This window comes from Somniosus microcephalus, chromosome 6, assembly GCF_052327205.1.
Source record: "Somniosus microcephalus isolate GS21.2 chromosome 6, FLI_Smic_1.0, whole genome shotgun sequence".
Classification (NCBI taxonomy): domain Eukaryota; kingdom Metazoa; phylum Chordata; class Chondrichthyes; order Squaliformes; family Somniosidae; genus Somniosus; species Somniosus microcephalus.
The window spans coordinates 43,358,024-43,370,917 of NC_140992.1; the positions used below are offsets into that span (position 1 = coordinate 43,358,024).

At 42.8% G+C, this 12,894-nt stretch overlaps 1 protein-coding gene across 10 annotated transcripts in view; it reads left to right on the forward strand.

Annotated features, from left to right (window-relative positions):
- Positions 1–2,663: 2,663 nt before the first annotated feature.
- Positions 2,664–12,894, forward strand: part of lrch3 (leucine-rich repeats and calponin homology (CH) domain containing 3) — a 157,933-nt gene continuing 147,702 nt past the window's right edge. For all 10 annotated transcript variants that reach the window (XM_085990089.1, XM_085990086.1, XM_085990090.1 and 7 more), the window contains exon 1: positions 2,664–2,958. In XM_085990089.1, the coding sequence (XP_085846215.1) occupies positions 2,685–2,958 (274 nt within the window). In that variant the 5' untranslated portion in view covers positions 2,664–2,684. The remainder of the gene's footprint in view (positions 2,959–12,894) is intronic.

Genomic DNA, 12,894 nt, shown 5'->3' on the forward strand with positions numbered 1-12,894 from the left:
CGAGCTTTGTAAAGTATCTGGCACCTGACATTTCACTGGTGATTTCTTCTCGCTTGGGAATCTGGTAGTGTTCACGTTTTATGTTTGGATTTAAGTCCTTTGGATCCATGCATATTCTTAGATCATTGTTCTTTTTCTTTACACATACCATGGAGTTAACCCAGTCTGTTGGCTCTTCGACTTTCCTGATGACTCCTAGTGTGGTCATTCTGTCCAGTTCTTTCTTGAGCTGGTCACGCAGGGGTGCTGGAACTCTTCGTGGAGCATGTACCACTGGCTGAGCATCCTCCTTTAGCTGGATCTTGTATGTGAATGGTAGAACTCCAAATCCTTTGAACACATCCTGGAAATTATTTACTACAGAATCCACTGAGTCATCTGGTCTGCTTATGGCACAGTTTATACGGTATACTCTCTTGACCAGTTCTAAGTCCTCACAAGCTTTGTCACTCAGTAGTGAATCAAGTCCTTCAGCCACAACAGAAAACATGAGATGATGCACTTTGTCTTTGACTGTCACTTTAAGTCTGCATACACCTAAGCTATCTATTTTCTGTCCATTATAGTCCTTCAGTAGTACTGACTTTTTCTGTATTTTGGGCTTTTCTTTCATGTTTTTAATGTCACTCATACCTTTTGCCCCAGTGTCCAGTTTCAATGTAACTAATACTCCATTTATCTGCAGTGGGATCATCCATTTGTCCTCTTTTACTGCATTAATTTTATGTTCAGCATTGTCCATATCTGAGGGCTGCACATTTTCTGTATCATTTTTGACATTGTCACATGACACCATTCGTACAAAAAATGTCTCACTTAAATCAGTGTCCTCAATCATATTGACTTGTTGTCCTTTCTTTGTTTTTACTTTTGAAAAGCATTGTTTGGCAAAGTGATTCTTTCCATGACATTTTGTGCATATTTTTCCAAACGCTGGGCATTGTTTTAACTGGTGTTTGTAACCACAGCATTTACAATTAAAAATTCCTTCCTCTGATTGCTTTTCATTTCTGTTCTGCCCATGTTTCTTCCCTTTGTCGGACACAGCACCGACAGCAGCACTTACTACAATCGCATCATTATTGATTTCACTGAAAGTCTTCGCGTGCTGTTGAGCTAGCTCACTGGCTTGGCATATATTCACAGCATTTTCCAATGTTAGTTCGGTTTCTTTCAACAGATGTTCCCTGACTTTTTTATCATGAATACCAAACACAATCTGGTCACAAATCATGGATGCTTTCAGCTCAGAGAAATTACATGTCTGTGCTTTCAGTTTCAGATCGGTCACAAAGCTAGCAAAAGTCTCATTTTGCCGCTGTGTCCTCGAACGGAACACGTATCTTTCATAGGTTTCATTCCTTTTGGGAGAACAATGTGTATCAAATTTCTTTAGCACATCATCTAAATTTTCTCTGTTCTCCTCTGGATTAAATACAAATGTATTAAATGCCTCTATCGCCTGTGGGCCTGCAACCGTGAGCAGCAACGCTATTTTTCTTGCATCTGGCTTCGTACCGAATCCGATGGCAGCAATGTAGAGTTCGAATTGTTGTTTGAAAGTCCGCCAATTGTAGTCGACATTTCCCGTGAGATTCAAAAACTCCGGTGGCCTCAAATTCTCCATGTCGCTTTTCACAATTTTCAGCAGATCTTCACCAATCCTGGTACCATGTTATGTTCATTAATAACTAGACATTCTTATTATGAACAGCTAGCTTCTAGATAGACATTTATTCAGTACACGTTCTCTAGGTACAGCATCTGTAGAGATTCCGCATGTGTGCTTCTGTGTGCAGGCTTCCATCTTGACCACTGCCTCCCGGCCAGCCCAGTGCATCGTGGGCAGTGCAGTCCCAAACACACACAACCAAATATACAGCTCTACACAGCTCCACGGCTCCAGCCAGTGCACCACTCCAGAATGACATGTCATTGATCATTACAAAAAGGGGACCATGAATATGTATAGGAGTTCATATGGGGGAGATTTAGGGAGGAGAGGAGAGCAGTGAATTTAGAGGAAAGAGAGAAACCATGGGGAGTTAAGATTGATATCACTAAGTTACTTGGTGTTGAGGCTGAGTGAGGATATCTTGGAGAGAAATTTGGGGTGGGTGGCAGACAAGATTTTAAAGGAGGCGAGAGGCATGGCACAGAGTAAATTGCTCGAAGGAGAAGATGCAGGAGTAACAAGAGAGGCCAAGTATGACGTGATGGGTGCCAAACCACTACCATGGCGGTTTGGACAGGGAGGCTTTAGTAAAGCGCAAGTTGATGCCCATAGGTGAGCCAAGTTTCAGTCAAAACTGGGATATCACTCTCAGTCCATAAGCCAATCCTGCATAAGTACTCCCAATCCTAGCCCACTGCCTTCAACACACCAACCCAAGATCTGCACTTTCTCACTCGCGAGTTTCATCAGCTCCCAAAAACTTCTCCCTATCTGGTAACCTTCTTCAAACCTGTCTATTGTTTATGTGAAATACAAATTGAGTGTCAGACTATGAATGATGGAAGCTGCATTTTTAAACCAAACAGCCCTTGTTTTCCCCGGTATTTTGCATTTGATGCTCCGCCTCCTCACAAGTTGGAGTCTGCGCCTGGACGTCAGCTGCCCTTCATCGCGCACGCGCAGTTTGGTCGGGCTGTTGGCACCTGCGCAGTGCTGACCAAGGTCTATAATGGCGGCGGTGATGTTGATGTCGGAGTGTCAGCTCGGGATCGCAGGCGGCGGTGTGGGGGGAGGAGGAGGCGGCGGAGGATTGAACGGATGCGGCGGTGGAGGAGGCAGCGGTCACAATGGTGGCGGATCGGCCCACGTCCCTTGGAACAGGAGTTTAGAGAGAGCGCTGGAGGAAGCTGCTGCGACGGGAGTGTTGAACTTAAGCGGCAGGAAACTGAAGGAGTTCCCGAGGAGCGCTGCGAACCAGGACCTGACGGACACCACGCAGTCGGGTGAGCGGTAGAGGGAGCGCGCGTGCGCGGCGCTGCTGGCTGGCCGCGGCGATGGAAGCTCGCGCGCGGGTCGCTTGGTTGGAACTGAATTGATGACATGTTGCAATTGATGCAGTTTAAACAGGGAGGCTGGGCACGAGCAGGGTGCTCGCCAGTGAGCCCTGGGCACGCGCGGGGGAGGGGAGCACACGCACGCGCCGAGAGTGCGACTGAAAGGCTCGCGTGCCGACTGTTTTTTCAACTCCGTCGATGTCACCACAAACACACATTAAATGAAGTAAATGCGAGGCAATCACCCAGATCTGTAAATAGAAGCAGAGGGGCGTTGTGGTTAGATTTCCTCATTGGCATCTCGCCAGTGATGAAGTAACTAGCTAGTTACGGGTTTTTTTGTTGTTGTTGCTCGTTCCTAAACAATTTTGAAAAGTTTCAGTTATGTTAATTTATATGATAATATAATGTTCATAACATAAGTTGCATCATTCTAAATTGATTCCAACCATATGCTATATTAGCATTACAGTGGTTGGATGACAGATTCAGTGCTGAAGGTCACACCAAAATAGAGTAAAATGTTGATCCAGCTGTGAAAATATGGAAGAGGCATAGTTCTTTGCAAATGGTTAAGATGTTGGATTATCTACTGTTCATGTAATTTTAGACTTGTGGCTATTGGCATGGCTCCAACTACCTATTCTATCTGGTATCTTGCACGACTCCTCTATTCCTTCCGACCAAATCCTCAGACTAAATTGAGAGCTTAATTACATAGGAGTAGGCCGTTCAGTCCTTCAAGCCTGTCCCACCAATTAGTTCAATCTCACCACAGAATCCCTCAATTCAGCATTTCCAGACAGTTGTGATGAATATTAATGCTTTAAAAAAATGTATGATGAACATCAACACTAGTGTATGTTAGGGAAGATGTTCCCGATGATGGGTGAAACTAGAACTAGGGGGCATAGTCTTAGAATAAGGGGCTGCTCTTTCAAAACTGAGATGAGGAGGAACTACTTCACTCAGGTCCATGGAATATGCTGCCCCAAAAAACTGTAGAAGCTACATCATTACATAAATTTAAAACAGAAATAGACAGTTTCCTAGAAGTAAAGGGAATTAAGGGTTACGGGGAGCGGGCAGGAATTTGGACATGAATCTAGGTTCGGATCGGACATGGCCCTGTGGGTAGCGGAGCGGGCCCAGGGGCCGTGTCGCCTGATCCTGTTCCTATTTCGTGTGTCTAATTCTGTTAGATTCAGGAGATGGTTCTGTGATAGTGGATTGGCAGTTAGGATCAGATCAGCCATGATCTTATTGAATGGCGGAGCAGGCTCGAGGGGCCGATTGGCCTACTCCTGCTCCTATTTCTTATGTTCTTATGTATAGTAAACATGTAAGTCAACATCTGTCTTATTATAAATGATCCTAGGATTTTTAAAGCTGATTAGGCAATTGCATTCCATGATTCTGTCCACTTTTGTATGAAAGCCACAAATCCGTGGCTTTGATTATTTCATCACAAATACTGTATTAGTAAAATAATGCAAACTTCTTTGAGCTAAACTTGTAAGAGACAGAGACTGCCAAAGTAAACTGGACAAACCAGTAAATGGGTAAATCAACAGAAGATCAGTGGTAGGTGTTTAAAAAAGTTTTTAGCCTGATACAGAGCCTGTTTATATATCCCTGAAGGAGCTCTATTTCCCAAAGAAAAGCAATGGATGACAAAGGAGGTAAGGGATAACATAAAACTAAAAGCAAAAGTATACAAAAATGCAAAAAATAGCATCGATCCTGGCGACTAGGAGAGATACAAAGCACAACAAAAGGTGACAAAACAGTAAGATCTACAGAAAGGGAATATGAAAAAAACTTGCAAGGGATTTCAAAAGCAACACAAACACTTTTTTTTACAATTAATATTAAGAAAAATAGGGTGGTCAGGAGCAATGTGGGCCCCTTGAAAACTGATAATAGTGATATTGTAAATGAAAATAAGGAAATGGCGGGACATGTTGAATAATTATTTTGTATCAGTATTTACAGTAGAGCAAGAGGGTAGCATGCCGGGCATCCCAAGGAAACTAATATTGAATCGGGGACAGGGATTCACCAAAATTAACGCAAGCAAAGTAACAGTAATGAAGAAAATAATGGTGCTGAAGAGTGACAAATCCCCAGGACCAGATGGTTTCCATCCCAGGGTTTTAAAGGAAGTAGGTGAGCACATTATAGAAACCCTAACTATAATCTTCCAAAGTTCTCGTGATTCAGGAACCATTCCTTTACATTAGAAAATTGCTCATGTCACTCCGCTATTTAAGAAAAGTGAGAGAGGGAAACCAGGGACTGAAAGACCAGTTAGCCTAACATCTGTTGTCAGGAAAATACTAGAGTCTATAATTAAGGATGGAGTGACTGAACAGCATAAAAATTTTCAGCTGATCAGAGCGAGCCCGCATGGGTTTGTAAAGGGGAGGTCATGCCTGATGAACCTGATTGAATTTTTTTGAAGAGGCGACTAAAGTACTGGACAGGGGAATGTTTATGAATGTTATTTGTTTGGACTTCCAAATGTCCTTCAGTAAAGTCCCTTATAAGAGTCTGTCAGCTAAAGTTGAAGCTAATGGAGTTCAAGGCAAATTATTGACCTGGTTAGGAAATCGGCTGCGTGGCAGGAGACCGAGAGTAGCGATAATGGGCAAGTACTGTAAGTGGCAGGATCTGTGTTGGCGCCTCAACTATTCACCGTATTTGTTAATGACTTGGATGACGAGATAAGAAAACCGCATATCCAAGTTTGGCGATGACACAAAGATAGGTGGCATTGTCAGCGGTGTAGATGGAAGCATGAAATTATAAAAAGATATCAATAGATTAAGTGAATGGGCAAAACTGTAGCAAATGGATTTCAATATAGGCAAGTGTGAGGTCATCCACTTTGGACCTAAAAAGGATAGAACAGGGTACTTTCTAAATGGTGAAAAGCTGGAAATAGTGGAAGTCAAGAGATTTAGGGGCCCATATACATAGATCGTTAAAATGTCATGGACAGATACAGAAAATAATCAGAAAAGCCAGACATAGCCCAAAGGTTAGAGCCAGGCCTTTCAGGAGTGAAGTTAGGAAACACTTCTACACGCAAAGCGTGGTAGAAGTTTGCAAATGGCAGTTGATGCTCGGTCAATTGTTCATTTTAAATTTGAGATTGATAGATTTTTGTTAACCAAAGGTATTAAGGGATATGTGGCAAAGGTGGATATATGGCGTTAGGTTACAGATCAGCAATGATCTCATTGAATAGCAGAACACAGCACCGTGGTACAGGGAGCCATTCAAGTGGGGGAGTAAAAAGAAATGTTACAGTGATAGGGGATAGTATAATTAGGGGGATAGATACTGTTCTCTGCAGCCAAGAGCGTGAGTCCCGAAGGCTGTGTTGCCTGCCCAGTGCCAGGATTAAGGACATCTCCTCTGGGCTGGAGAGGAACTTGGAGTGGGAGTGGGAAGATCCAGTTGTCATGGTCCACGTAGGTACCAATGACATAGGTAGGACAAAGAGGGAGGTACTGCTGAGGGAGTATGAGCAGCTAGGGGCTAAATTAAAAAGCAGAACCACAAAGGTAATAATCTCTGGATTACTACCTGAGCCACGAGCGAATGTGCATTGGGTAAATAAGATCAGAGAAATGAACGAGTGGCTCAAAGACTGGTGTGGGAGAAATCGGTTTCGATTTGTGGGGCACTGGCAGCAATACTGGGACAAAAGGGAGCTGTTCCGTTTTGACGGGCTTCACTTGAACCATGTTGGGGCTAGAGTCCTGGCGAATCGAATAACTAGAGCTGTAGAGAGGGCTTTAAACTAAATAGTGGGGGGGGGGGGGAAGGATGGATCCAGGTGAGCAGGAATTTAAAAAGTCAATGAGAAATGAGAGAACAATAGAGCAGGATAGAGATGGGGGAAATAATAACCAGAGTGTGACAGGAAGGGACAGAATGTTTAAAAATAAGAGTGCAACAGAAAATGGGGCCAAAACAAGGAGAAATGGTAAAAAGACAAAGTTAAAAGCTCTATATGTGAATGCACGCAGCATTTGTAACAAGATAGATGAGTTGACGGCACAAATAGATACAAATGTGAATGATCTGATCACCATTACAGACCCGTGGTTGCAAGGTGATCAGGGCTGGAATATTCCAGGGTATCTGACAATTCGGAAGGATAGACAGAAAGGGAGGTGGAGTGGCTTTGTTGGTAAAGGATGTGATCAGTGCAGTGGTGAGTAGTGATATTGGATCAGAAGATCAAATGTAGAATCAGTTTGGGTGGAGATAAAAAATAGTAAGGGGAAAAAGTCTCTGGTGAACGTAGTCTACATGCCCCCGAACAGTAGCAATACTGTTGGACAGAGTATAAATCAACAAATAATGGAGGTCTGTAAAAACAGTATGGTAATAATCATGGGTGATTTTAATCTCCATATTGATTGGACAAATCAAATTGGCCAAGGTAGCCTTGAGGAGGAGTTCATAGAGTGCATCCAGGATGGTTTCCTAGAACAGTATGTAATGGAACCAACCAGGGAGCAGGCTATCTTGGATCTGGTACTGTGTAATGAGACAGAATTAATAAATGATCTCATAGTAAAGGATCCTCTAGGAAAGAGTGATCATAACATGGTTGAATTTCAAATTTAGTTGGAGGTTGAGAAAGTTTTTATCTCAAACCAGTGTCCTGATCTTAAACAAAGGCAATTACAATGGCATGAGGGCAGAACTGGCTAAAGTGGACTGGAAACATAAGTTAAAGGGTAAGACAGTTGAAATGCAGTGACGGACATTTAAGGAGATATTTCATAACTCTCAACAAAAATATATTCCAGTGAGAAAGAAAGATTTTAAGAGAAGGGAGCACCATCCGTGGATAACTAAGGAAGTAAAGGATGGTATCAAATTGAAAACGAAGGCATACAATGTTGCCAAGATTGGTGGGAGACCAGAGGATTGGGAAATTTTTAAAAACCTGCAAAGGATGACAAAAAATAATAAAGAGAGAGAAGATGAATTATGAGAGTAAACTGGCAAGAAATATTAAAACAGATAGTAAGAGCTTCTATACAGGTATATAAAAAGGAAGAGGGTAGCTAAAGTAAATGTTGGTCACTTAGAGGATGAGACTGGGGAATTAATAATGGAGAATGGGGAAATAGTAGAGACTCTGAACAAATATTTTGTATCTGTCTTCACGGTAGAATACACTAACATAAGAACATAAGAAATAGGAGCAGGAGTAGGCCAATCGGCCCCTCGAGCCTGCTCCGCCATTCAATAAGATCATGGCTGATCTGATCCTAACCGCCAATCCACTATCACAGAACCATCTCCTGAATCTAACAGAATTAGACACACGAAATAGGAGCAGGATCAGGCTACACGGCCTCTGGGCCCGCTCCGCTACCCACAGAGCCATGACCGATCCGAACCTAGACTCATGTCCAAATTCCTGCCCGCTCCCCGTAACCCTTAATTCCCTTTACTTCTAGGAAACTGTCTATTTCTGTTTTAAATTTATGTAATGATGTAGCTTCTACAGCTTTTTGGGGCAGCATATTCCATGGACCTACCACCCTCTGAGTGAAGTAGTTCCTCCTCATCTCAGTTTTGAAAGAGCAGGCCCTTATTCTAAGACTATGCCCCCTAGTTCTAGTTTCACCCATCATCGGGAACATCCTCCCCGCATCCACCCGATCCAACCCCTTCACAATCTTATATGTTTCAATTAGATCGCCTCTCATTCTTCTGAACTCCAATGAGTAGAGTCCCAATCTACTCAACCTCTCCTCATATGTCCATCCCCTCATCCCCGGGATTAACCGAGTGAACCTTCTTTGTACTGACTCGAGAGCAAGTATGTCCTTTCTTAAGTATGGACACCAAAACTGTACGCAGTATTCCAGGTGCGGTCTCACCAATACCTTGTACAACTGAAGCAATACCTCCCTTTTTATATTCTATCCCCCTAGCAATGAAAGCCAACATTCCATTGGCCTTCTTAATCACTTGCTGCACCTGCATACTAACCTTTTGAGTTTCGTGCACCAGGACCCCCAGATCCCTTTGCACTTCAGTACTTTTCAGTTTCTTGCCATTAAGATAATAACTTGCTCTACGATTTTTCCTGCCAAAGTGCATAACCTCACACTTTCCAGTATTGTATTCCATCTGCCAAATCTCTGCCCACTTACTTAGCCTGTCTATGTCCCCTTGCAGGTTTTTTATGTCCTCCTCACTCACTACTTTCCCTCCCATCTTAGTATCATCTGCAAACTTTGATATGTTACACTCGGTCCCCTCCTCCAAATCGTTAATATAGATTGTAAAGAGTTGGGGACCCAGCACTGACCCCTGCGGAACACCACTAGTTACTGATTGCCAGTCTGAGAATGAACCATTTATCCCAACTCTCTGCCTTCTGTTAGATAGCCAATCCTCTATCCATGCCAGAATATTACCCCCAATCCCGTGATTTTTTATCTTAAGCAATAATCTTTTGTGTGGCACCTTGTCAAATGCCTTTTGGAAGTCTAAATACACTACGTCCACTGGTTCCCCTTTATCCACCCTATACGTTACTTCCTCAAAGAACTCCAGCAAATTTGTCAAACATGACTTCCCCTTCATAATACCATGCTGACTTTGTCCTATTAAATTATGATTATCCAAATGTCCTGTTACTGTCTCCTTAATAATGGACTCCAAAATTTTACCTACCACAGATGTTAGGCTAACCGGTCTATAGTTTCCAGCCTTCTGTCTACTGCCCTTTTTAAATAAGGGTGTTACATTAGCAGTTTTCCAGTCTGCCGGGACCTTTGCCGAGTCCAGGGAGTTTTGGAAAATTATTACCAATGCATCCACAATCCTTACCGCCACTTCCCTCAAGACCCTAGGATGTAAGCCATCAGGTCCAGGTGATTTATCCGCCTTGAGTCCCATTATTTTACCGAGTACCACTTCCTTAGTGATTTTGATCGTGTTTAGCTCCTCCCCCCCCCTTTAGCCCCCTGTTTGTCCAGTGTTGGGATATTCTTAGTGTCTTCTACTGTAAAGACTGATGTAAAATATTCATTCAGTGTTTTTGCCATCTCCATATTTCCCACCATTAATTTCCCAGTCTCATCCTCTAAGGGACCAACATTTACTTTAGCCACCCTTTTTCTTTTTATATAACTATAAAAACTCTTACTATCTGTTTTTATATTTTTTGCTAATTTACTTTCATAATCTATCTCCCCTTTCTTAATCAATCTTTTTGTTATTTTTTGCTGTCTTTTAAAGTTTTCCTAATCCTCTATCCTCCCACTAGATTTGGCTACCTTATATGCCCTTGTTTTTAGTCGAATACTATCCTTAATTTCTTTACTTAGCCACGGATGGCTGTCTTTTCATTTACACCCTTTTCTTCTCAGTGGAATATATATTTTTTGAAAGTTGTAAAATAACTCCTTAAATGTACACCACTGATCATGTATCGTCTTACCCTTTAATCTATTTTCCCAATCCACTCTACTCAATTCCGCTCTCATACCTTCATAGTCTCCTTTATTCAAGCTTAGCACGCTTGTTTGAGATCCAACCTTCTCACCCTCTAATTGAATATGGAATTCAACCATGTTATGGTCACTCATTCCAAGGGGATCCTTTACTAGGACATTTTTAATGAATCCCGTCTCGTTACACAGGACCAGATCTAAGGTTGCTTGCCCCCTGGTCGGTTCAGTTACATACTGCTCGAGAAACCCATCCCTAATACACTCAATGAACTCATCCTCAAGGCAGCCCTGCCCAATTTGATTTGTCCAATTAATATGATAGTTAAAATCCCCCATAATTATAGATGTTCCCTTATTACAAGCCTCAACTATTTCCTGATTGATACTCCGTCCAACAGAGTTGCAACTGTTCGGAGGCCTATAGACTACGCCCACTAGTGTTTTTTTCCCCTTATTATTCCTTACCTCCACCCAAACCTTTTCACTATCCTGATCCTTTGACCCAATATCATTTCTCTGTATTACAGTGATTCCTTCCTTTATTAACATAGCCACCCCACCTCCCCTTCCTTCCTGCCTGTCCTTCCTGATTGTTAAATAACCTGGTATATTTCCTGAACATTCCAAAAATGGATAATCAAGGGGCCACAGAGAGGGGTGAACTAAAGACAATCACTATCACTAAGGAAGTAGTACTTGGTAAAATAATGGGACTAAAAGATGACAAGTCCCCTGGACCAGATGGCCTGCATCCCAGGGTGTTAAAAGAAGTACATATTTTGGTTCTGTCTTCACAAAGGAGGACACAAATAACCTCCCAGAGATGTTGGGGAACATAGGGTCTGATGAAAGGGAGGAACTGAAAGAAATCAGTATTTGTAGGGAAATGGTGTTAGGGAAATTGATGGGATTGAAGGCTGATAAATCCCCAGGGCCTGATAATCTACATCCTAGGGTACTTAAGGAAGTAGCCCTAGAAATAGTTGATGCATTGCTGATCATCTTCCAACATTCGATGGAATCTGGAACAGTACCCATGGATTGGAGGGTAGCTAATGTTACCCCACTATTCAAAAAAGGTGGTAGAGAGAAAACGGGGAATTACAGACCGGTAAGCCTGACATCGGTAGTGGGGAAAATGCTAGAGTCCATTATAAAAGATATAATAGCAGAGCACTTGGAAAACAGTGACAGGATCGGACAAAGTCAACATGGATTTACAAAAGGTAAATCGTGCTTGACTAATCTACTGGAATTTTTTGAGGATGTAACTGGTAAAATAGATAAGGGAGAACCAGTGGATGTGGTGTATTTGGACTTTCAGAAGGCTTTCGATAAGGCCCTGCATAAGAGATTAGCGTGTAAAGTTAAGGCACATGGGATTGGGGGCAAGGTATTGACTTGGATAGAGAACTGGTTGGCAGACAGAAAGCAAAGAGTTGGAATAAACGGGTCTTTTTCCGAGTGGCAGGCAGTGACTAGTGGGGTACCGCAGGGATCGGTCCTTGGACCCCAGCTATTCACAATATATATATTAATGATCTAGACGAGGGAACTAGATGTAATATCTCCAAATTTGCAGACGTCACAAAGCTGGGTGGGCGTGTGTGCTGTGAGGAGGATGCCGAGAAACTCCAGGATGATTTGGACAGGTTGGGTGATTGGGCAGAAGCATAGCAGATGCAATATAATGTGGATAAATGCGAGGTTATCCACTTTGGTGGCAAAAACAGGAAGGCAGATTATTATCTGAATGGCAATAGATTGGGAGAAGGGGAAGTGCAACGAGACCTGGGTGTCCTTGTGCACCAGTCGCTGAAGGTAAGCATGCAGGTGCAGCAGGCGGTTAAGAAGGCAAATGGTATGTCGGCCTTTGTAGCGAGAGGGTTTGAGTACAGGAACAAGGATGACTTGCTGCAGTTGTACAGGGCCTTGGTGAGACCACATCTTCAGTATTGTGTGCAGTTTTGGTCGCCTTATCTGAGGAAGGATGTTCTTGCCATGGAAGGAGTTCAGCGCAGATTCACCAGGCTGATACCTGGGATGGCAGGAATGACGTATGAGGAGAGATTGGGTCGATTGGACTTGTACTCGCTGGAGTTTAGAAGAATGAGAGGGGATCTCATTGAAAGTTATAAAATTCTGACAGGACTGGACAGACAAGGATGTTGGAAGGATGTTCCCGATGGCCGGGGAGTCCAGAACCAGGGGTCACAGTCTAAGGATAAGGGGTAGGCCATTTAGGACAGAAATGAGGAGGAATTTCTTCACCCAGAGAGTGGTGAACCTGTGGAATTCTCTACCACAGAAGGCAGTAGAGGCCAATTCATTAAATATATTCAAGAAGGAGTTGGATATATTTCTTAAAGCTAAAGGGATCAAG